This window comes from Gossypium hirsutum, chromosome D09 (assembly GCF_007990345.1).
Source record: "Gossypium hirsutum isolate 1008001.06 chromosome D09, Gossypium_hirsutum_v2.1, whole genome shotgun sequence".
Taxonomy (NCBI): domain Eukaryota; kingdom Viridiplantae; phylum Streptophyta; class Magnoliopsida; order Malvales; family Malvaceae; genus Gossypium; species Gossypium hirsutum.
The window spans coordinates 6,700,935-6,726,255 of record NC_053445.1 but is presented as its reverse complement, the minus strand read 5'-3'; the positions used below and the strand labels follow the sequence as shown (position 1 = coordinate 6,726,255).

At 31.3% G+C, this 25,321-nt stretch overlaps 3 protein-coding genes across 6 annotated transcripts; 1 reads left to right on the top strand and 2 right to left on the bottom strand.

The window, feature by feature from the left end:
* Positions 1 to 6,004: 6,004 nt before the first annotated feature.
* LOC107893027 (pectate lyase) lies at positions 6,005 to 8,258 on the bottom strand. The gene is made up of 4 exons (XM_016818016.2): positions 7,968 to 8,258; positions 6,849 to 7,551; positions 6,525 to 6,767; positions 6,005 to 6,404 (listed from the first exon to the last, which is right to left on the bottom strand). Exons 1-4 carry the CDS (start codon positions 8,156 to 8,158, stop codon positions 6,177 to 6,179), a joined length of 1,365 nt encoding a protein of 454 aa, XP_016673505.1. The 5' UTR covers positions 8,159 to 8,258; the 3' UTR covers positions 6,005 to 6,176.
* A 4,635-nt stretch (positions 8,259 to 12,893) lies between these two features.
* On the top strand, positions 12,894 to 15,527 carry LOC107892339 (mitochondrial outer membrane protein porin of 34 kDa). Its single transcript, XM_016817400.2, has 6 exons — positions 12,894 to 13,158; positions 13,245 to 13,312; positions 13,959 to 14,069; positions 14,472 to 14,558; positions 14,678 to 14,886; positions 14,971 to 15,527. Exons 1-6 carry the CDS (start codon positions 13,110 to 13,112, stop codon positions 15,275 to 15,277), a joined length of 831 nt encoding a protein of 276 aa, XP_016672889.1. The 5' UTR covers positions 12,894 to 13,109; the 3' UTR covers positions 15,278 to 15,527.
* Positions 15,528 to 16,718: 1,191 nt separating this feature from the next.
* On the bottom strand, positions 16,719 to 20,474 carry LOC107892340 (probable serine/threonine-protein kinase PIX7). 4 transcript variants are annotated; one of them, XM_016817403.2, is made up of 7 exons: positions 20,011 to 20,419; positions 19,159 to 19,499; positions 18,951 to 19,086; positions 18,223 to 18,362; positions 17,737 to 17,860; positions 17,150 to 17,652; positions 16,719 to 17,057 (listed from the first exon to the last, which is right to left on the bottom strand). In XM_016817403.2, exons 1-6 carry the CDS (start codon positions 20,162 to 20,164, stop codon positions 17,150 to 17,152), a joined length of 1,398 nt encoding a protein of 465 aa, XP_016672892.2. In that variant the 5' UTR covers positions 20,165 to 20,419; the 3' UTR covers positions 16,719 to 17,057. The 4 variants fall into 4 exon arrangements, with proteins under 4 accessions (XP_016672892.2, XP_040957566.1, XP_016672893.2 ...); XM_041101632.1 differs by having other exon boundaries at positions 18,223 to 18,359; positions 20,011 to 20,399; XM_016817404.2 differs by having other exon boundaries at positions 16,719 to 17,652; positions 18,223 to 18,359; positions 20,011 to 20,474.
* Between the last annotated feature and the right edge of the window lie 4,847 nt (positions 20,475 to 25,321).

Here is a 25,321-nt window from a genome sequence, read left to right as displayed (position 1 = left end):
GCACATGGCCGACCACATGCCCGTGTGGTGTCGATAGGCTGGATTTTTTTGCTTTCATCAATTGATGTTTTCTCGTGTTATCGTTACACACTTGGTTCATTTTTGATGTGAAAGCAATCCTGAAACCTTCGAAACTGAAAAATAGCAGTTAATACTCACCAAATCAGTTGTAACGCCCCAAAATTTCTAATTTCATTATTGTGAAAATACGACACAAATATCTGTCAGCTTTAGTGGTTATGTGTTCTGGGAGTGTTTGGGAGGTCCAAAGTTCGAGCCTTCACTTAGGCAAATTTTGGTATTTTGAATGAATTAGGTCTTACTCTTGTTCAGTAGGCTTTTATTTGATTTTTGGGTAAATTACATTAGAATGGGCGTGTTGGTCTAGTGGTTAAATGGTATGTTATTATGATGGAGGTCTTGTGTTTGAATCCCTATACGGGAAAAGGTATTTTTTTTGCTGAAATTTCGGGATAAAGTTGTGTAATAAGGGGATTCTGAGTAGTGGATGTGTAATGGGAATTAGGGGAGAAGATTAAGGGATTTTGGGGGTTATTGGGATTTTATTTTATTTTATTCCCATAACCGAATTTTGACTCTCTTTCCCAAAAAAATTCTGCCATCTATTCTTCTCCCTCTTCTCTTGCACAAATTCTTTCCCTTCGTTTTCGCACGTGATTAGTGCTTGCTTAGTTTCGGTAAGTTTTTCTCTTCATTTCTGTCATAACTCTCTTAGCGACTGAAGTGGTAATGTTTTTTCTCTGCGATTTGGGCATAGGAGGAGGCTCGGACTGGTGAATTCAGTGTTCTCGTCTTAACAATAGTTAAATGGAGGGTTATCGTTGGTGGTAAGTTGGGTTTCTGTTCATTCTTGGTTGTCAATTCGCTTATAAATTTGTTAAATTGATTTGATTATATTTATTATATGATTTGGAGTGCTCGGGGACTGTTTTAGCATCAAACAAAACCAGGTGTGTACCCAAAACGCAAAAAAAAAGATTCTACGAAAAGCCAAAATTACTTGCTGTTTGGACAGCCGCAGTAGGCTAAATTTGAAAAATCGCCATAAATTGTGGAAATCAAATTAGAGGATGAAAAAGGATGGAATTAAATCTTATTAAATCTAGTTTCTCATAGAAGAAACGATGTAAGTAATGGAATTATAAATCGTGAGGTATAATAAAATTTGTAAGACAAGGTCAGAATGAATTCGGGTTCCCCTGTTCTGACTTTAGAAAATCATAAAAAAAATTGGAGAAAAATAATAAGGGGCTAAAATTTACATGTTTAAATTATTCATGAGTCTATTTTCAATATAAACAAATGGAAACATCATCCAAATTTTGTACTAAGAGATAATTACTTTTTAGCAAAGAAGGGACAAAGCTGTTAGACAACAGAATAGGGGTAAGTTTGAAGATTTTATTGTACTTATTGGCCAAACCAAAAATTCTAAAAAGTTTATGGTAGAAAGGTATTTGAGTTTAGTTTTAAAAACATCAAGCAGATCTAAATTCAGAATTCTGTAGATCAAGATATAAATAATTTAGTAACAGTGACTCAAGTAGACAGCTTTGAAGGAACATATAAGTAAATAGTGAAAACATATATGAGTAATTAACAAGTACGGGTTACATTAAAAATGGATCACGTGGTCAAGGACAATTTGGGCCGAGTAGGCCACATAGGTGTGTCAGCCCATTTTTTTGAAAAGTTCTATAAGGTTGCACGGGTCACCCAAGTTGACTGTGGACCTACTGTAGTGTCAGTAAGCTTTACTTAGACCCCTATATGTGTGATCTATCAGTCTGATTTCTATACCGAGCATGACTTATGATATCTGAATGTATGTACTATTAATTGCATAATGGCATGAAATATTTTTTATGTTGCATTGCATCGGGGTAGGTTGATGATATTTGGAGGAAGTGTCTGAAAGGCTATTAAGCCTGTTATCTAGTAGCTTAGCTGCAACCTTCTGATTATGTGCCGCATTTCAGTACAACATGGTGTGTAGGGATGAGTGGGTTGATTTAATCCTCACATGGTGTTTAGGGTTGGACGGAGATGGTGGGTAGAGGCTGGTGGGTAAGATTCTAATTTACTGTATCTGCATTATGTATCTGATACGGGCCAAGACCATAATGTATTTATGAGATTATATCTAAATGGGCTAAGGCCGAAACTGATTCTGTGATGGGCACAGGCCTTAGACTGTATCTAACTAAATTCTGTTGATTATCTGTATGCATGTTTTCTGTGGGGATTACACACTGAGTTTGCAAAAACTCACCCTTTCTCTGTTTAATCTGTACAAGTAATCCCCAAACTTGACGGGTCGGTGCAGCGGAGGACTCGACGGTGGCCACACGTAAATTTTAGACTATTTTCCATTAATGCCTAGAATTTATTACTTATTTGGGGTTTTTGATGTATCTTCTGGACTATAAACTGGTTGGCTTTAAATTTGGGGCTTTATACTGTTTTTTTTATAGATTTTTTTAAAACTACAACTCCACAAAACACAGTTTTTTTTCTAAAAACTAAGGTTTTTCATAAATAGAAATGATTTTCCCTAAATTAATTGGTTAAGAAAGCTTCCACTAAGAGACAAGTTTTAAAGCAAATCAACTAGTTTTTTTTCGAATTAAATAAAAGCTAACTTACTATAACGATTTTTAAACTCGACAATGTTGTCTTCAAATCCCTTTCCATGTGACATCGCCAAATTCGGCCATAACGTCTAGGCCGTGTTTGGGGTGTTACATTAGTACCAATCTGTAATATTCAATCACCAAAAACAACCCAAACAACTTGCACAACACTTCCAAAAGAACATCCATACGCTTACCTCTTACGAACACCCACCATACGAATTCTACGTCGCTAGAGGCGCCTCAACCACATCTTGGACTTCTCCTAAGCAACACATTCACAGAGTTTCAATTCTCTAATTACACCCAATATGCCATATCAAAAGGTATAATTCCAATCGGGTTTATAGGAATCAAAAGCTAAAGTTAAGAAAAACTCTACTTACCAAACCGGACGAGAAAAATCAGAATTTTGAAACACCACGATTGAACAAAAGATTTGTGACAGAATCAAAAAGGTGAAGAAAGGAAATTTTGTTAGAGAATAGAGAAATATGGGAGGAATTTTGAGAAAGAGAGATAAGGAAAAACACAAAATTAAAACAAATTAAAAATAAAAATAAAACACTATCCCACTCCCCCACTAACCAAATCCAACTACCACAGACTTTCAGTGCCACCAAACTTCTACTACACAACTGACAGACACTCACACTAGGGTTCGAACACAAGAATGCCCTAAGGCAAGCTAACACCTTACCTCTTGAACCAGCAGGCTCATTCTAATATAAGTTTACCGAAAATATAACATAAGCCCACCCAAAAGGGAATAGGCTAGGATAAAAAATAGTAACATTTCCAACATTGGGACTTGAACCCAAGACCTCAAAGATACAATCAAAACATTTAGCCACTGAAGCAAATACACATTTCTGACAAAATTCACAAAAACTTATTTAAATAATCTGGGTGTTACATTATGTGAAAATAATAAGTTGGTGTGACATTACATATGAGGTATATGTTTATTGCATAAGATATTGAAAAGAGCAGAATTAGACCTAACAAATTTAACATATACCATTTGGGTTAGGATTGAAATTTTAAAATTTGAAAAGTATAAGTCTAAAAGTGGTTAAATTAGAATACATGGACTAAATCCATAACATACACATAGTATAGGGACTAATAATAGAATTTGACCTAAAATATATTTTGAAATCTATTTATATACTATTATTTAAGCTTCTAATTTAGTTGGTGTCACCCTCAACCTGGTCACCAACTCGGTTAGGGATATTACAGAAATACACTTTTGTAATTAAAATGAGTGATGGTGGGGGAGGGGTAGATCTAGGGATAAACCAATAGCGAGAGAAGGGATCGCTTCTTCCTTGAATTGAAGAGTTCATTCAAAAAAATTCATCTATCTGATTGATGAGCCATAAGGCAATTCACGATTCAGACGACTAGCAAAAATAGAAAAGAATGAACAAAATGAGTTATTCAAATGTACTTTATTCTTTTTATTTAAACAAACCAATGAAAATATTGATATGGTCAAATTTCAACCCGAAACAATTGTATTAGTAAAACCATTAATTTACCATTAAGCTAAAGATTTATTTTGATATTTTTATACATTTTAATTTTATTATACACATTTTGTTACTTCCATCAATTGTATATCTATACTTATTAATTAAGGTCCTGACTGTATAGGTGCCACCCTCAATTGGGTCATCAATTCGGTTAGAAAAATTACAGAAATACCTTTCCGTAAATAACATAAGTTTTATTTTTTTGTGGCCACTTTAGTCTTTTTATTTAAAAAACCAATAAAAATATTCATATGATGAGATTTGAATCCAAACCAATTACATTAGTGGAACCTTTAATTTATCTCTAAGCTAAAGCTTTATTTTAATATTTTTTACATTTTAATTATACTATGCATACTTTATTACTTACTTTATCACTAAGCTAAATCTCTATTTTAATATTTTAATTTTATTATGCACACTTTATTACTTCCATCAATTATATAACTATACTATTATTTAAGCTCCTAACTGAGATGATATTACCCTCAACTGGGTCATCAACTTGATTAGAAAAATTACAAAAATACCCTTTCATAATTAAAATAAGTTATGTTATTCGAGGGTACTTTTATCTTTTAATTTAAAAACTGATAAAAATATTCATATAATGAGATTTAAGCCCAAGCCAATTGCATTAGTAAAATTTTTAATTTACTACTAAGCTAAAGCTTTATTTTGAAAATTTTTCTACATTTAATTCTATTATGCATACTTTATTACTTCCATCAAGTGTATAAACTACTAATGTATTTGATTGAGTTGGTGGCACAAGTTAACTCGATACCGACTGAAGATTGATGACTATAGCGACGAATATTTTAATTTTTAATTTTAATAACGTAGATATTTCATGTATTATTATTAATGAGTTCCAAGCCACACGTTTCATTATTTATTGTTTATTATTTTTAAACACACATTTATATTTTATATTTGTAGTTTTCATATACATACGCATGTGATAGAATTTCTAGTACGTTTTATTTGCTTGGTTTTAGAAGAAGGGAATTTATTTTTTTTCATTTTTAAACTTCGAAGAAATTTAACGAGGGAATGCAAAGTACTTCAAATTTCAAAACTATATTTGGAATTGATATAGGTTACCTTAAACCCTAAACCCTAAATCCTAAACTCTAAATTTAATCTTATTAATATAATATTTTATATTATTTTGGATGAAAAATAAATATGTAAATTTGAATATTTCATTTTTTAAAAAAAGATATAATTTATTTAAATTTTTTAATGAAATAAAATCAACTTAATATTTTCTACAATAAATGATAAGTAGTTACCTACTTATTTATCTTATTCAACTCTTTTTTGTTGAAAAATTATATTAAATAAAAATTAAAATGATTATCAAACATATTTAAAATATTAAATGTTGAAAATTTTTAATAATTTATCAGACACACCCTAAAACTCAACCGACAACATATTTAGAGTTTATAGAGCGTTTTTGCTATAATGATAACATTTTTTTAGTATTATTTTTTATAATCTTTTTATGTAATAAAATTTAAACCCAAATTTTTATAAATATTTATCCAAAAGAAAGTTATAAGTGATGTGTATTTTGATTGAGTAAATAAAAGTCGATTCGATGAGTAAGTGCACAATGATTACTCTATAATATCTTTAAAATGGTGAGGAGTGATTATTTATTGATAAAGATTAATATGACATAATCAATTTCTTACCCTCTATAATTGTAACATTAACAAATTAAAGAACAAATAAGAGATCAATTTGCTTTATTTGGTGCTCATAAACATCAAGTATAAGTAAAATATGATCTTAGAAATGTTTTTTTTATTTAATTCATTATTTTTATTGAATTTAAGAAATAAGCAATATGTTGGTTACATTTTATTGTATTGTGTTAACCAGTGTAAGAAGATTTTTTTTCCATGTATCACTTATATTTTTTACATTTCATGATTTTTTTAAAAATTGGTAAAAGTCAACGTCATATCTAGCACTTGATCCTTTTCTTGCACTTAAGAGTTCCTGCAAAACGAGTGAGTGTTTTGACATATGTTCCAGGCTTAGCTTTGATTATATCTTTCTCGTTGAATTTTAGATCGGGAGGTGAGAGTGGCCCAGAAGTTCTGAAGATGGCTCCATTCATAAGCAAATCTTCTTCTGATCTCCATACCCAATTTTTCCATTCTGACTCTGATGCATAGATCCTATGGGTTACCTACAAAAGTGGAATGAAAAAAATGGTATGATCACAAATGCGTTTCTGGTCATATCGTATTTAACAAGCTTACAAATGTAATGAATATTATCAACATGGTTGAAGTCTATTTTGATTTACCTCTTTGGCATTGAGGTCATGTGGAGCAATGAATCTGTTGCCTTGGCTGATGATGGTGGGATGCATGCTACCACCAATAGCATACATTTTCCAATGAGTGTAGTCATTGTTAACAACATGAAAGAAACCCCACCGACATCTAGGCATTCTTTGTATTAATTCCTTGCCAAAATGGTTGAATGCTATTGTGACTTGCATGAATTGATCTTTAGAATAGGCGTCACTTGCACCAAACAACATCACCTAAAAGACAAATCCATAACATTGAATAAAAAAATAGGTGACATCTTGTGTAGCTTGTTGAGTATTTTAATTAAAACTTACATCATTGTGATGGGTGAAATGGCAGTTTGAGATGGTGATGGCAGTGGAACCCTGAATTGCATCAATAAGTCCATCTTGGCCCTCGGACATAGAAATATGATCAAGCCAAATATTTGATGACCCAAAGATGGAAATCCCATCTCCATCACCTACCGTTCGAAAACCGAAGTGATCTTCAGAGTCCCTGATTAGGCCACCAGAACTTGGAAAAATGTGATGGATATGAATGTTGTGAATGATGACATTGTGCACAAATTGAAGTGTAATTCCACATCCATATGCTATATGAACATCTGCTCCACGACCATCAATTGTCTTATTACTTTGAACTATTAGCTCTTGAGACAATTTGATGTGCATAGTACGAGCAAAGATAATCCACAATGGCCTTTTTTGGATCACAGCATGACGTAAGGTTCCTGGTTTTGGGTTTAGAACATCATCATCAGAATTATCCGTCACCAAGTAGTAATCCCCATTACTTCCACCACTAGTTTTGTGGCCAAAACCAAGAACACATTTTGCCAATATTTTACGGTTTTTAGCCCAATTTTTCTTACACCGCCAACAACTATCAATTGGATTGGTTGCCATGCACGGGCCAGTGTACTTCTTATGTTTTCCTCTCAAGTATCTTCTTGTGTTGTTAGTAAGATCATCCTCAAATTCTATGGTTTGGTTGGCACTAATTTTTCTAATAACCCTGCAACAAATTGTCCAAGATAATATATAACACCACTATTTAAAATAGAAGTTACCAAAGTTTCAAATGGTAGAGGAAGTTAAATTGTATGAGCGGTGACTCTCATGCATTTAAATTATGACAATATAATAGTTAAGCTAAAGGCATATGATTATTGTAACTTAATATGATTATGAGTGATAATGTAATAGAATACATGCATGAATGATTACTAATTGCAATCAACAAAAATGAAAATAAGAAGAACTCAGAGTTTAGATTAATTAATTTATACATATATTCTAAATTGATGGTATGCAATAATTCTATAGTTCAACTTTTAACATTTGTAACTTAATTTATTATCCCTAAACTATGAATTTTTATATAAAAGATGAAAAATAAAAAATAAAATGCAAAGCTATAATATGATTTACTTATCAACATTATAGTTGAGGTGATTGATGATGTTTTCTGGGCTCGACTCATAAGCTGCCAGAGTAATATTCCATGCTTCTTGCTCACGTTGCTTCCAAAAGTCATCAATTTCAATAATATTTGCCAATAGTCTTGGAATTATGAAGGCAAAAGAAAAGAAGAAAACAAGCCTCAGCTTAGTTACCTCCATAGCTATTTTCTTATGATATGTTTCTTTTTTTTTTTAGGGAAATCTTGGTTTTGAAATCAAAGAAGATGGTGAAACCCAAATATATCTAGTGCTTAAGCTACTTTTGGTTATTATGATGAAAGCCAAGAGCTTTGAAGCCACCTTAAATAAACCTTTCCATCAAATTGTGTGCCTCTAAAATTAGAGTGCAGAGGTTATTAACTAACCAACCATTGTCTATATAACATACAAACCAAAATTTTCCCCCTAAAATAAAAAATGGTTTAACCAATAACTATATACAAAAAAATGGTTGGCTTTCGTACCTAGTTTCGATGCTCAATTGAATAAATTCCAACGGCCAATTGTTGTAACGTTCAGGATTTTTACCATTTAGTATTTAAATACTTTCATGTTCTCTCCATCAATCAAATGAATACATCTTCATTAACTATTGTGTTAATATTTTCATTATACGTTTATATGGAAAACTATTAGGATATTATCTTTTAGCAATTTTATTTCAATTGCGATATTGTAGGATATTATCTCTTAGCAATTTGATTCCTAATGGGATATTGTAGGATATTATCTCTTAGCAATTTGATTCCTAATGGGATATTATAGGATATTATTACAGGATATTATAGGATATTATTACAGAATATTATCTTTTAGCAATTTGATTCCTACGTAACAACTACTGTATAGATATATATATACCTTTGAGGTCTATCAATAAGATTCAAGCGATTACCTTATTCTTGTCATGGCATCTAGGCAAGGTTTTTGATAGATTTTTTTTTTCTTTCACCATTCTAAATGGTTGGCGGCGATACTTCTCCTCCTCCACCACCACCACCTAAAATTGAACCTAACTCTCCATTTTTCTTGGGTCCTCAAGATCAACCTGATGAATTTATTACTCCTATTCGATTAAAGCTCAACAATTTCGATGATTGGGCTTATGTTATTCGTGTCGCTTTATCTTCTCAGTGCAAATTTGGATTTTTTTTTATGGTAAGATCTTGTTTCCTCTTGCTCAATGGATGATTGCGTTACCATCCATTGTATGCTTAGGTCCTGGATTCTCATATTGGAAATATTTTTTTTTGTTATTAATATTGGAAAATATCCTATTAACGTTGACGAATAGAGCTACAAGTATAGTTGACATGTCATATGGTCTATTTTGATAAGTAGGGGATTCAATGCTATGTGCGTATATATTTTGATAGTTCTCTAATTCCCTAAGGGTTGAGAACATATCACCAACTCAAATTTCTTGAGGGTACGAGTGTATTTTAGTGTGGTTGGTGGGATCAGTGCATTTATGCTCGGGCACTTTAATATGTATACTGGTGTGTTGGTGGACTGATTCGAGTATTTGTACTTTAGTCTAATTTTGTTAATGAAATAATATGTTATGTGTGTATTGATGATTAAAATTTGAGATAATATGCTATGTGTGTATTGGTGATTAAAATGTGAAATTTCATTCTAAGTATAAATATCATTGAAATATGATTACGAATATAATATGAGAAATGTCATTGGTATGATTCAAAAGATGCAAATACCCTAGGGTTCATCATAATTTCGATATGTAAAAGCAAGCACTACATTGATACGGAAATATTTATGTGATATATGATCATGGAATACCTTGAAGGTTTAATGATTTATTTAAATATACATATATAGATAATGGTAATGAAATGATTCTTAATCATATGAATAATCATGTACTTGGCTCATTTATTATATTACTATTACATTTTATTTGAATTCAAATTATGTTAGCACCACTGAGTATATATTACTCAGTGTATGATATATATTACTCAGTGTATGATTTTGTTTGTTTTCGTGCGCAAATCTTGAACGACTGCTAAAGTAGATCATAAGTCTTGAACTGTATGTGTGTGTAAACATTTATGTTTACACATTTATGTATGTATATCAAAGTTGAATTTCATCCTCTGATTAGTAAGCATTTATGCTTGTTTATATGAGTTTGACTATGCAAACGAGTTGGTTAGGCATGGATATATTGAATGTTATGATTTGGTGGTTTTTTATTCCATTTGCCTGTGATAAATTGATGATTATGTATTGGTGTAAAGTTTAGGTTTGTTTTAGGTACATTGTGGTTTGGTTTAAAGGTTTAGAAATGTGCATTTTAGGTTATTTTGACATTGAGTCTCGAGACAATAAAAACATGTCTCAAGACCATAAGAACAAAATTTACCTTTTCGTTTAATCAATTGTTTAATGTATCAAGACTTATCAAGCTAGTCTCGAGACAACTTAATCTAGATCTAGAGTAGGGGTGAGCAAGACTCGATTCGATTCAGAAAAATCGAAAAAAATTTCTAACTTTGAGTTAATCGAATCGAGTTATTTGAATTATTCGAGTCAACTCGAATAACTTGATTCGAGTTTCGAGTTCAAATTGAATTTTAAAATTCGAATAACTTAAATAATTCGAATAACAGATTGGTGTAAATACCCTTTTGGTCCCTATCAACTTTGAAAATACGCAAATTGGTCTCTCTTAAAACAAAAATTACAAAAAAAAAATTAAAATAATTCAAAATAATTTCTAAAATTCAAATATTTATAAAAATTTCAAAATTTATATTTTAAAAATTGTAAAAAAATTAAAAATTCTAAAAATAAATAAATAAAATAAAATTTTAAAAAATTTCTAAAATAATAATTTCATGTCCTAATTAATTATTCAAATTTATCATACTCAAGTATCTTATTTTTTTAATATATTTCTTTGAAAAAAAATTCAAATATATATATAGTTTCAAATTTATGTGCTCTAATATGGAATTAGTTATACTGTAACAATATTTTTATTTGACATGTTTAAATTTTTTAATTTAACTCCAACAATTTCACTCGATTTGAATTTCATTTACCCGATTCAAATTTCTTTACACTCGAATCAATTAAAAAAAATTTAAATTGAGTTAGGATGATAAAATAGAACTCGTGAACTTGAGTAACTTGAATTTTTGTTCACTCGATTGGATCGAACACTCACACAAAATGATCTTTATCTCGAGACAAGTGCACATCAAAGCTAAAATAGTTTTGTCCTATTCTAGGTCTCGAGATAAGAAATCATTATCTTGAGACATCCAAAAGAGCGAAGATAAAATAAGAAAATAGGGGAGATTCATCTCGAGACTTGAGGACCTTTGTTTCAAGACATGGTCTCCAAGGTCTCGAGACATTATTCTTTGAAGCAAAAAAAAAACTTAAAATAAATTAAAGCCGGTGTTGAGATATGAATTTCCCTACCTCGAGACATTATATTATAATTTGATATAAAGAGATGGATTCTTCGAATCCTAATTTCATTTTTATCCCCATACAACCCTTGAATATACAAAATGTATTAATTGGTATTCATTTAACTGATATGTGAGTGTATATTGAAAATGTATGAATATTTACTTGTTTGAGTATTTCGATACTTGTTAAATGAAATTAGCCCTTTTGAATCGTTCTAGCAACCTAATATGATATTACAAATTTAGATTTGGCGATTGAATTGTACTTGGGTGTCACAAATACTATATTTATAAATACTCTTTGCCTTTGCTTATAAACTTTCATTATTTTATAAATATTATATGTATTTAATATGCGTAAATCCCCTTTAATTTTCATCATAATATGATCCCTACCACCTAATTATTTTATAACGTTTTTATTATTCATATTGAAGTTGTTTTAGCACCCGTGATAGTACTTATGATAATAGTCAGAGTGAAGACGATGGTGTTAACAACTTTTAGGTATATTTATTATAATTAAAATATTATAGATTAATCATGATAAAAACATGAATCGTTGGATTAATCATGACAAAAGTGCTCCGGTGGCATCTCCCATCCACACCAATAGTTGGGATGGATGAAGGGTGTTACAAAAAGAATGGAAAATAAATTAATATAATTTACAATTTGTTATGAATCAAAAATCATATTTTTTATGTAATTTATTGTGATTATTACTTATACTTTTTTAGAAATCTTGTTTGAATCGGAACAGATTGGCCGGCCGGATTAGTTAGACCAGGGACCGATTGGAAGATTGGTTCGAAAAGTGATTTTGAACCGACAATATCAGGAATCGTTACAAAACGGTTTAATCGATAGTTAGGCCGATTGAACTAGGATTTTTTTTGAATTTTTAATAATTATTTAATCGAACTGATTAGACTGATTGAAACGATGAATCGGTAATCTAACCGATTCCACCTCCGATATGACTTAAAAAATTGACTTTTAGTTGTCAAATTTTTTTTAAAAAAATTTATTGAATTCAATATATTATTGTACGGATTTTTAAAACTTTTATTAAATTCAAATATAAAAATTAAAATATTTTGTATTATTTTTAAATCATTATGTAATAAATAATTTTATTAAAATATAATAATTTCTTACATTGCATTTATTTCCTAAAAAGAAAATTTAAATTCATTTCTTGTTTGTCAAGTACTGAAATTTATTATTTTAGAAAAAATATTGACAGAGAAGAAAAATTTTGATTTATATAGATTCGAATATAATAAAATGTATTATTCTTTTATTTAAATATTGGGAATGGGTTATGTCTAATTCTAGAAACGAAGATTAAGAATCTTTAATCTATTTTTTTATGTTAAAAAAATAGAAAGATTCTTTCGATTAGTGAATAAAAAAAGAATAAATCAATGAATCAACGGTGATAACATATAGGAACCGACTCACTTCTTACATCCAACGGTCATGATAATTTTCAATAATAAAAATAACATTTTAACCAAAACCCCAACCTCCGAAATGGAAGGTGGAGTTAGGGTTTTTGAGGTCTATTTATTGCACCTCTGAGATTTATAGCTTTCAATGTTCTTTTCCCCATTGAAAAAATATTTTCGCTAGATTCTTTAATCCATTAAGATATCATGGGCAAAGGTCCAGGTCTCTACACTGAAATCGGCAAGAAAGCCAGAGGTATTAAAATTACGAATTTTAAGCTTTCAATCTGTAATTTTATGTCTACCTTTCGGAACCTTTTTTCTTTTTGTTTTGGATTTTAGACCTTCTTTACAAGGATTATCAGACTGACCACAAGTTCACTCTCACCACCAGCTCTCCAACTGGAGTTGTAAGTTAAAACTTTTTGTTGGATCAAGTATTCAAGCTTTGATTTTCATTTCCTGGGTAGCTTTTTATTTTTGCTAAAGATTTATGTAGTTTTATGAAGGAAATGATTTTGGATGCTCTGTTCTGTGAAACCCAAGTTTTGTTTTGGTCACATTTTATAGTCTTGTTGGGATCTTTGTAGATTTATTTTTTCAGTTTCTTGATTTGATGCAAAATGCATGTGTTATTAATTTCAATGAACCTAAACAGTGAATATTGGATTCATTTTCTAGATTTTTTTTGGTAGAATCTTCCTGATGCATGTCTTATTATAAGCTTATGTTAGATAAAAGAATGTTTATTTAAGGCTATTTTAAAGATGTTGTCATATTTGTTTTCAAACATATATTTTTGTATATACATTGATTTTTTTGGGAGGGGGTTCTCTTAAGTAAGTAATTACAGTAGCTAATTTAGTGCATTTCTGTATATTTTGCTTCAACACTTGAAATGTTGAAAGATTCATGTTTTTAGAGTTTTAGCATGGGTATCTCGTTCTTTTTTATTGCTATGTATCATGTGTGATGTTCCATTCTTGATTTGCTACAAGAACTTCAACTAATTCTCTGGTATTATGGGTGTCCCCCCCCCTTCCTTTTTATTGTTAGGCTATTACCTCTGCCGGAACAAAGAAAGGCGAACTCTTTTTGGCTGATGTTAACACCCAGCTGAAGAATAAGAATGTCACAACTGATATTAAAGTGGATACCTACTCCAATGTAAGTATTTTGATTTGTTTCTTTTGTTTATTTCGAGTTTATTTGACGTATAAGCTTTAGTCCTTGGTTACATATTTGTTAGCAAGTGAGATATGATGCTCTTTTCTCTATTTACTCTTTGGTCTTCATCTATTTTATTTTTTTGAGAAGCTCAGTAGTTATGTTCCATGCCCTTCACATTAGAAACCTCTGCCTTATAAACTTGTTTGGAACATCGAATTACTAGAGCATGATGTACCTTCTAGACATCTAATCTTTTTGGATGGAATTCTATTCTATTGAAGAATCTTCTCGGTTGAGTTTATAGTTGCTCTTTTCCCCCTTGTATTCCTTTGATATTGAATCAATATGGTTCTTATTTTGGACATTATTTCTGGTGCTAAAGTAGTTTATGTTTATCAGCTGTATACCACCATAACCGTTGATCAACCTGCACCCGGGCTGAAAGCAATCTTTAGCTTCAGAGTCCCTGATCAGAGGTCTGGCAAGGTATGCAATCATGTTCACAAATTTGGCTTTTAAATTTAAGAACATGTTAGAACTGCCTCTAGCAGTTAGAATGTTCACTATGCTGATCAACGGTGCTATTTTCCCGCTTTATATACCAGGTTGAACTCCAGTATTTGCATGAATACGCAGGGATAAGCTCAAGCATTGGATTAACTGCAAACCCTATAGTTAACCTTTCAGGTGTGATTGGAACTAATGTTCTTGCACTGGGAACTGATCTCTCGTTTGACACAAAGACTGGGAATTTCACAAAATGCAATGCCGGTTTGAGCTTCTCCAATGTGGATCTCATTGCATCGTTGACTCTGTATGTGATGTGTTCTATGTTCTCATCTCTAGGCTTGCTATCATTATATATGATCCTCATTGAGTCCCTTGTTTATTGATGCAGGAACGAAAAGGGTGACTCTCTTAACGCGTCATACTATCATATAGTGAATCCCATGACTAACACTGCTGTTGGTGCCGAGGTGACCCATAGCTTCTCTACCAATGAAAACACCATCACCATCGGTACACAACATGCATTGGATCCATTGACGATGGTTAAGGCACGGGTGAACAACGCTGGGAAGGCAAGCGCACTAATCCAGCACGAGTGGCGCCCCAGATCCCTCTTTACCATTTCTGGGGAGGTGGATACCAAGTCCATTGACAAGAGTGCCAAGGTTGGACTTGCTTTGGCACTCAAGCCTTGAGCTTTATAAGAGCTCCATCTTGGAAGAGTACGGCAAGGTAAGCTTAGAATTTTGAAATGTAATCTGTTGACACTTTTTCATGGCGTTGCCATAGACACTTATGTCAGTGGTCCTTTTTTTTCTTTTTGGCTTAAAATAAGAAGAAAACGGAACAAAAAGAAAAAGAAATGGCATGTTGGCTTCTTTTTGAACATCCCCTGTTTAACTGATATTCAGTATTTCTTTACTTGAATATGTTTAATTTTCCCTATCTTGCTAAAATATTTGTGTGTGTGGGTGTGTTAATTTTTATATAGAAGGGATAGGGGTTGACCATAGGTAATTTGTATATTAGATTAGTATGGGATTAGTGTTTTTTTTCATGTTGTAATTGTTGATATCTAATTTATTTTAATAGTTTGCATATTAATGTGGCATTGATTTTTATTTTTTTTTAAGAATTTGGGTTGTATATAATATTTAACTAAATGCTCTTTGTCAACGTATTTGGATGGACCATGGACATCATTTGTGGATTAGCCCTTATCCAATCATAAAATCAACTTTATCATCAAATTATAAGTCAAATTTGATAAAAAAATATATTATCGGTTCGTCTGAATTATATAAGATTGTTGAAAAATATACATTTAGAATTATCAAAATTAAGATTTGAGAGTTTGATCCAAGCAACTATTTTTAACCTAATTATTGAAAAAACGCTGATTATTAAAAATAGATGTGATAGGAATTCTTTTTCCTTCTTATTATTCATTGCATTAAATTTTCCCAACCCCAATTTACAGGGAAAATATATGAATCGAAATCGACCCAGCATAAATAGAATAATATTTTAAGCCAAAAAAAGTTACATCCATGGCATCTCTTATTAAGAGTAGTCACTGCCGATTAAACAGGTACAGTTGTTTTTTCTTTTCAATAATTTTTCTTCAAAATTGATTAGTATTTTCCTGAAAAAGAAATAGGTAAATTAATCTATTTTAAATTAAAGAGAAATTTGATTTTTTTTGTTAAAAATTTTATTTATATGTACCATGAATAAATTTTTAGCAGAATAATCAATTTATTCTGCAATTTAACTTACAAATTTTAATTTATTTATTTTTAATAAAAAAAGACAATATACAATTTAACTTCAATATTGCACATCTTCCAAATCCAAATGCTTTTTGAACGAAAACAAAGCATCTTGTGATTTATATATATGAATATTAAAAAGAGGAGCACTAAAATTGAAAGTGGAAGACAGAGAAGGGGGATAGAGTAGGCTAGGTTGAAGAGTGTATAATTATGATTGTGACACCAAACAAACTTTTGACTAATTGTAGGGTTGGTGTTGGGTGGCTAACTGGAGGGGACTTTAGCTTTAGTGTCAACATCATACCATACCATTTCATAATCATACCATCATCATTTCATCATCAGATTCTAAGTCATGTAATAAAAAAAACACTGTATGCATATAAATATTGTACACAATTTTTTCTTATGTTAAGATGTTAACAAGACTAAGAAGAGATCCATTTGTACAACAGCAAATCAAAGACAAAAGACAATGAAGAGGGGTAGGGTAAATTGTGGGGTCAAAGAACAGATAATGGAACTTGCATAAAATTAGCCTCATTCTTCCCATTCTATTTCATCTACCATCTCCCTAGTCCCCATCACCATGCCATAATCCATTACCAGCATAGCTTTTCAGCCTCTAAATACGAGAGAAATAAGTGAGACAGGGGGCGGTGATGCTGCACGTTCAGTACGGCTTGTTCATTCAGTTCTACTGGTAATAATTAAACAGTGGACATCACAGTCCGAAGAAGCAGATACCGGATAAGAACCGAATTCAAAGTAAGAACATAGAGAAACTCAAACCTATGATTCTTTTGCTTTGGGCTTTGGCGATGGGTGAGGAGCCTGATGATTGCTTGAAGCAGATAAGCTCCTCATAGGTTGTCCTTTCCTCACTACGAATCCTGCTTGTGCTCTGGTGCCGTTTTTAGCATTTACATTGGACCTATTGCGATTGGACTGCATAGTTTGGAAATAATAAGATGAGCTAGCCATATCTTTCAGGTTTGGTAGAGGCTTTAGGATTTCAACAACTTCACTCATCCGAGGTCTGGCTTTGGGATCACGGCTAAGACATTGGGCAGCCAGCTGGGCAGCTTTTTGTGCACCTTTTATCGAAAAGTGGCCTTCAAGACGAGGATCTAAAATTCGAAAGAACCTTCTCTTGTCTCCTAGATGAGGTCTTGCCCATTCCACGAGATTGTGTTCCCCATTTGATCGGTTTTTGTCCATGGATCTTCGGCCAGTCAACATTTCAAGTAAAACTACCCCAAAGCTATATACGTCACTCTTCGATGTCAAATGTCCTACATATATAGCCAATGATCTAGGTAAAAGAAGCTTTTCAACTCTAAACATTATAGAGATATAAAAGTGAATATACGACATACCAGTCATTACATATTCTGGTGCAGCATATCCATATGTTCCCATAACTCGAGTAGATACATGAGTTTTATCTCCTTCCGGACCATCTTTGGCGAGTCCAAAATCAGAGAGCTTGGCATTGTAATCCTGAAATTGGGAACAAGTTTAGAACAATAATGCTACATATGGTAGAAGTACTATTTTTTACGCATATTTTAGTATGTACGCGAGCAATAAACTAATTCAATTTATAACATTCAACCACTGCATGACTTACTTTTAGCAAAGAGACGCTTATTTTTAAGGTCTTATTTTTTATAAGAGTCATTACTTATCTTTCTAATTTCAAGTTCAAATTTGTACTAACTATTCTTTTTTTTATATCTAACTATTGTAATTCATATGTAATTCATATGTATTTCCCTCATGTTATTACACTAGTAACCAAACGAGACATAAAAGAAACAAAATTTATGGAGGGAACTTAGTTTCTGTTTTTAGTTACATACCGCATCTAACAGGATATTAGATGTTTTAAAATCTCTATATATCACTGGTCTTTCGGCTTCTTCATGAAGAAAGGCGAGACCCTTTGCAGCCCCAAGTGCGATTTTCATTCTAATAGACCAAGGAAGTGGCAAGGACCCTTCTGCGCAAAAAATGGTTGTTACCAGAGAAAATTAAACATCAAACACGAAAAATGCAAACAATAACGAATCTGAAAACAATAACCACACATCAGAATTTTCATTCCAAGTTTCTAACGGTATGTCACTTTGAAAAGTTTCAAAGAGTTGACCACTTTGGCCTCACATTTGACGTGTTTACACAAAATAAAAATGACAAGTCAATTCTAGCATAAATTTTCACTATAATCACACATTTAATACGGCAGCCTAATTATCGAAACCCAATTATTTGATAAATCGTTTTGTTGCCAATAGCGTTCAAGCTTATTAGGGGAAAGCATGCATGTTAACATAAAAAAAAGGAAAACTTCTGGCACCGTTCCGTATCTGTAAGCTAAATTTTGTACAACTGACGACATTACCTTCCGATAACAAAACCCTGATTCTCGGTTTAACCTAAGTTAAAGAGCACCATAGAAACCATACATTTATTAAACACAGCTAGCAGCATATGCATGGCTGAGCTATTTAAGTGTCGGAATACTTTGGTTAAACAATCATGTAAACCATGCAAAAGGTACATCATGATCCACAACGGTGTTACGTACTTCGGAAAAGGTGGTTCTCCAAACTTCCTCGTGGCATGAACTCGTATACCAGTAACCTGTGATCATCCTCGATGCAGTAACCAACCAATTTAACCAAATTGGGATGAAGGAGGTTCCCAAGAAAATCCACTTCGGCCTGAAACATGAGGGGAAACATGAAATTTACAATAGAAAGAAATGTATGGTATATGAAATTTAGATGTCATACCAGCCACTCTTTGTGACCCTGAAGTCCCTCAATGTTTAGTGTTTTGACAGCAACAGTAAGTCCAGTACCGGGTTTCACAGGAGCAGTTCCGTTCTCCTCAATCCAACCTTTGAAGACACAACCAAACCCACCCTCACCGAGAAGACTCTCGGGTCTAAAATTCCGGGTTGCTAACTTAAGGTCAATAAATGTGAATTTTCGAAGCTGCGAAGCAACTTTCAGTTCCTCACTATATTTCGGTGTCGAAGAAGCAGTTTCTGCATTACTAGTGGTTGTGGAAGACACAGGAACAACCGGTTGATCTCGGCTTTTCTCTCTCGTCGTCGTCGATTTACTTTCAGCTGATAATTTATACAAACAACAAGACAGTGATATTAAAGATCATTCAACAATAGTAACTATCAGATACCATTTCACATATTATATATGCATTTTTTACACAACAGTATTTAGAAACTGTATCAAAATGCCTCAAGGATTCATCTTATTGGCTTTTCCAAAATAGTAAATGGTAAAAAACTAGTTGCTTTTAAGTTTCAACTAATCACATCATTCACCAAAAACTGATTATTTGCCTAAAAAAAGAAACTCCATTAACATGCAAGTATATAGCATAAGCACCACAAAATAACTAATATTTATATAACCTTTAATTAAGATTAATAAAGAAATCAATCTCAGATGAATTTCTATAAAAGTAGAAAAAGTTTTTAAGAGATAATGTTGTTTAACACCAAAATACTTGGCTATAATCTAAAAATTTCTCATATTCTAGAGTTATATATTCCTTTTTTTCTTAAGACATTTTTTAAAAAAAAAAGTATTTTTAAGAGATTAAAAATAAGATCATACCTGTTGTTCCACTCATAGAGTTATCAACTCTTGATCTTGAAGACATGCAACTTCCCAAAAATCTTAATTTAACCCAACATCCAGTTTCTTCTTCTTCATCTTTGTTCTTCCTTGATGATTTTTTCTCTCTTTCAGATTGATGGCCAAACCCCATCTTTCTAAAACCATCCAAATTCTTCTCAAAGAAAGCAACTTTTTCTTTCCTCCTTTCAATAAAACTGACAACTTTTTAATCTTAAAACATCTAAATACAAATAAAAAGTAGATTTTTAGCTGTTAATCACTAAGACCCAGTTTATGAAATTTAGTCAAAAGGCAATTTTTGATAGACAGAGAGAGAGAGAGATTAAGCGCTGCTTGAGAAAGTGTTTCAACAAAGGGCAGATTGGGCAGTTTGAAACAGAGAAAAAGGGCAGCTTGGGCAAGAGAGAGAAACCAAATAAATAAGCATAAAAAAAATTTTCATCTCTGTGCTGCTAACTACCAACAGTGATCTTAGCATATTCCAAATCAACAAACAATTTTTTTTTAAAAAAATATTACTGTATTTTTCCGAAATAAACTCCATTTATTTTTATTTTAAATTATTAACCATTTTCCTTATCTGAATTAAAAATTTTAATTACGCACCTCGTTAATGAAGTTTCCTTAAATTAGAATTTATATTTTTAGATTATATAAGTTCATACGTGAACATATTAAAACTTGAAAATTGAAAATAAGTTTATAAAATTTTAAATTAATAAATAGGAATTTAATTTTAAAATCCAACCAGCAGAAATCAAAAGTAAATTTTTAAAAAGAGGATAGAGTAGAGGCAAAATTAGACGAAGAAAATCAGATGTTAGAAAAAGAACATGGAAGTGATATACTCAAAAGATTTTGTTTTGTTCAATGTTTTTTATTTAGGTTAGGGTTGATCTTATATGTAGAGAATATTAAGATACATAAAATTCCATTGAGACAAAGCCACGTTTGCATATAGGTAGGTTTATATTTTGCCTAATAAAAACATGTTTTACAAAGAGACAAAGACGACAATCACTTTCATTGGTGTGGTTGTAGCCAAATTACCAAGTGCCTTTTCCATCACCATACGCCACTTAGTGGAATTACAAATTTTATTCCCCTTTTTTATCTTCTCCTTATTTTTTTGGCTTTATTACATTTCTTTTTCACTATTTACCTATACATTTTCTTTTTCCAATTTGTGTCCAAGTTGATTATTTTAGACATGATCATGGGTCGGGTCATTTGTCCAGATCTGAAAATACGTCTGGAAAATAAAAGAGTTTGGACAACATACGAGATTCGAAAAATAGACTTGGGTAAAATTTAAAGCTCGTTCTTTATATAGATCATGCCTTGGGAAAGTTTTTTTGCTCGAGTCTGATCTGACCCGAATATTATGTTATAAAGCAATACTATATTAATTATATATGTTAAATAATAATTATATTTATGTTAAATCACTAACCCAATAACTATTAAACTCATTACCCAAAACCTAAAAAAAATTTACCCAACTATATAACCCAACCCAAAATATAAATTTTTAAAAAATATATTTAATACAATAAAATATTTATTATATTTATTTGTGTTTTTTAATACAATAAAATTTTAATATATTTATGATAATATTTTTTTAATAATAATATCTTTTAATGTATTTTAAATGCGTTAGAAACTTTTATTTTAACGTTTTTTAGTGCATTTAGTGTATTATAATTTTTTTAAATTTATTCTTAAATAAAAACTAATCTAAAAAACTAAATATGGGCAGGTCAGGTCGAACTCGGATTTACTTTTCTTAAATTAGGTCAGATTTGGATAAAAAAGTAAATTCATTTTTCGAGTCAGATTGAACTAGACCCGAGCTTGAAAAATTGGTCTAGATACCTTGCAAGACCATTCCAGCCCATTATTGTAACACCCCTTATCCGAGACCTTCGCCGGAATCAAGTACGAGATGTCATCCAATTTAACTTACCAAATCGGAGCATAAAAATTTGCTTTTAAAATTAAATTCACTGTTCACAACAAAACTGTCCACCTGCGTGACTGTCACTAATTTAATTATAACTTGAGTTACGAGACTCGAAATTTAAATCCATAAATTTTACCTGAAACTAGACTCATATTCCTACTTACCATAAAATTTTTAGAATTTTTGACTTAGCAAATTAGTACAGTTTATTCATTAAAGTATCCCCTGTTTCACAGCTCGACAGGTCTGACCTCTTGGCACTAAAAATAAATTATCTCATTGCACAGAATCCATATAAGTTTATCATTTGTTTCTTTTGAAAATATACTCGCTAAGAAATCTATACATATAAATTATGACCCATAATTCTTTCTGTACAATTTATAATGATTTTCCAAAGTCAGAACAGGGGACTTCAAAAACCATTCTGACCCTGTCTCACTAAAATTCAAATATCTCAAAATACAGAATTCATTTTCCTACACCGTTTCTTTCATATAAAAATAGACTTGATAAGTTTTAATTTCATATACAATTCACTCTCTAATTATATTTCTACTATTTATGGTGATTTTTCACATTCACATCACTGCTGCTATCAAAGAAACTGCTTCTTTGTATTAGCTATCATTTACACATACATAATACCAAAACATAATCTTTACTAACCATTTCAATAGCTAATCTTAGCCATATCATATGAACATACTCAAAATGATTAAGACTCTATGCATGCCATAGTTTAAATATTTTGAAAAGCACATAATACCGAGATGATTATGATAGTGTGATACGAGCTCCGACGATCCCCAATTCGACCAAGTTCAAATCACTATAAAATAAAGGAAAAGAAGAAAGATGTAAGCTACTAATAGCTTACACTACACCAAAACAGGCTTTTAGGGCACTTTTAGTGGCGTTTATACAAAAAACGCCGGAACAAATCGTACATTAGCGGCGCTTTACTGAAAACGCCGCAACCGATTGAGTATTAGCGGCGTTTCTATAAAAACGCCGCAAAAACTAAACCCAGACGACATCGTTTGGAGAAACTTCAGTGACATTAGTGGCGTTTTTCGAATAGAGCCGCTAATAATATGAGTATTAGCAGCGTTTCTGTAAAAATGCCGTAAAAACTAAAACCCAGATGACATCGTTTGAAGACACTTCGGTGACATTAGTGGCGTTTTTTGAATAGCGCCGCTAATAATATGAGTATTAGCGGCGTTTTTATAAAAATGCTGCAAAAACTAAACCCCAGACGATGTCGTTTGGAGACACTTCGGTGACTTTACTGGCATTTTTCAAATAGCGCCGCTAATAATATGAGTATTAGCGGCGTTTCTACAAAAACACCGAAAAAACTAAAACCCAAACGACTTCGTTTGGAGACACTTCGGTAACATTAGTGGCGTTTTCCGAGTAGCGCCGCTAATAATATGAGTATTAGCAGCATTTTGTATAAAAACGCCACAAAAACTAAAACCCAAACGACTTCGTTTGGAGACACTTCGGTAACATTAGTGGCGTTTTCCGAGTAGCGCCGCTAATAATATGAGTATTAGCAGCATTTTGTATAAAAACGCCACAAAAACTAAAACCCAGACGACGTCATTTGGAGACACTTCGGTGACATTAGCGACGTTTTTTGAATAGCGCCGCTAATAATATGAGTATTAGCGGCGTTTCTATAAAAACGCCGCAAAAACTAAACCCCAGACGACGTCGTTTGGAGACACTTCGGTGACTTTAGTGGCGTTTTTAGATTAGCGTCGCGAATAATATAGGTTTTAACGGCGTTTTTGTTAAAGCGCCTCAAATGTTCTGGGTTTTCGCGACGTTTCTGCTTAAGCGCCGCTAAAAACATTTTACCTTAATTGGTTTATTTATTACTTTTTTAAAATTGAACCTATTCCTAATTGAATATTTAAAATCTTCAGAAAAAAATAACACATAGAAATAATTTGAAATAAAAGACATGGAAAAATTAAAAGACTATTATTTAAAATAATTTTAAAGTTATATATGTAAACTTGATTACTATTATTTTTTAATTTATATGTTAAAAAATTTCTTATATAATCATAAAAGAGATATTAATAATTTTAAAATATTGAATTAATTATCACTATATATAGTTTAGGGTTTTCAATTTAGGGTATATGATAAATTTAAGATTTAAGGTCGGTTTAATAGTTCATATTTTAAGGTTTTAATTTAGGTAGGGAATATATATGTGGATTTAGGGATTATGGATTAGGTATATTATGGTTTAATTAAGGGTTGGGATTTAAGGTTTAAGGGTTAGGGGTTAGGGGTGTAGGGGGTATATGTTAGGGTTAAGAGTTAGTGATTTAGGGTTTAAGGTTCCAGAGGTTAGGTTAGGGTTTTGGGTTTAGATTATTATTTATTTATATTTTAAATACGTTATTATGTAGTTGTAAAAGATAATAATAAACTTGTTTAGAGTTTTTAATTAGTTTAGGGTATATGATAAATTTAAAATTTAATGCTGGTTTAGGAGTTCATATTTAAATTAAGGTTTAGGGAGTAGTATATATGGATTTAGGGATTATGGAGTAGGGATTAAGGGTTGGTCGTGATTTATGGTTTAGGTGTTAGGGGTTTAATAAGGGGTTGCACGTTAGTGGTTAAGAGTTAGGGATTTAAGAGGTTTAGGGTTTTAAGAAGGTTGGGTTAGAGTTTTGGGTTTAGATTATTATTATTTATTTATATTTTAAATATATGTTCTTATGCATTAATTGTAAAAGATGTATAATTTAGGGTTTAAATTATGCCTTGAGAGAGATATATAGACTTAAATATTTATATCATTTCAATGGTTAAGGTTAAGGTTCACTTGAGATTTGAAATTTTATACAATTAATTAATTAATGTTTTTATATTTTAAAAAAATTGAATCTAAACCATTTGATATATTTAAATATAACCTTAAAAAGAAATAATAAATAAGTTAAAAAAAGTAATAGCTTGCTATGGATAATTTAGATATTACTTAAGAAATAAAATTAAAAATAAAATTAAAATACAAAAATCAAAATGAAATATAAAAACTCTAAAATTTTTAATTTAATCTATTTTTTTATAGATATTACTTAAAAAACAAAATTTTTTAATTTTATAAATATAACTTAAAAAAACTATGTATTCAAATATCCCATAACGGCGCCGTTTGAATAAAGAATTTTATTTAACATTAGCGGCGTTTAGGACAAAAACGCCGCAAAAATTGCTAATAATATAGACGAAACAGTGAAGTATTTGGCTGTGAATTTAATGGATTTAGCGGCGTTAGGAAAA

What these genes read in the sequence shown, in the direction of transcription:
- LOC107893027 (XM_016818016.2), bottom strand. Translation starts at nt 8,158, where the DNA reads ATGGAGGTAACTAAGCTGAGGCTTGTTTTCTTCTTTTCTTTTGCCTTC. An exon ending in CTCAACTATAATGTTGATAA is followed by an intron (nt 7,552 to 7,967) that starts GTAAATCATATT and finishes AATTTGTTGCAG; the next exon opens with GGTTATTAGAAAAATTAGTG. An exon ending in ATGACCTCAATGCCAAAGAG is followed by an intron (nt 6,405 to 6,524) that starts GTAAATCAAAAT and finishes CCACTTTTGTAG; the next exon opens with GTAACCCATAGGATCTATGC.
- LOC107892339 (XM_016817400.2), top strand. Translation starts at nt 13,110, where the DNA reads ATGGGCAAAGGTCCAGGTCTCTACACTGAAATCGGCAAGAAAGCCAGA. An exon ending in AATCGGCAAGAAAGCCAGAG is followed by an intron (nt 13,159 to 13,244) that starts GTATTAAAATTA and finishes TTTGGATTTTAG; the next exon opens with ACCTTCTTTACAAGGATTAT. An exon ending in CTCATTGCATCGTTGACTCT is followed by an intron (nt 14,887 to 14,970) that starts GTATGTGATGTG and finishes TTATTGATGCAG; the next exon opens with GAACGAAAAGGGTGACTCTC.
- LOC107892340 (XM_016817402.2), bottom strand. Translation starts at nt 20,164, where the DNA reads ATGGGGTTTGGCCATCAATCTGAAAGAGAGAAAAAATCATCAAGGAAG. An exon ending in GGAGAACCACCTTTTCCGAA is followed by an intron (nt 18,363 to 18,950) that starts GTACGTAACACC and finishes TTTTTTGCGCAG; the next exon opens with AAGGGTCCTTGCCACTTCCT. An exon ending in CTAATATCCTGTTAGATGCG is followed by an intron (nt 17,861 to 18,222) that starts GTATGTAACTAA and finishes TCCCAATTTCAG; the next exon opens with GATTACAATGCCAAGCTCTC.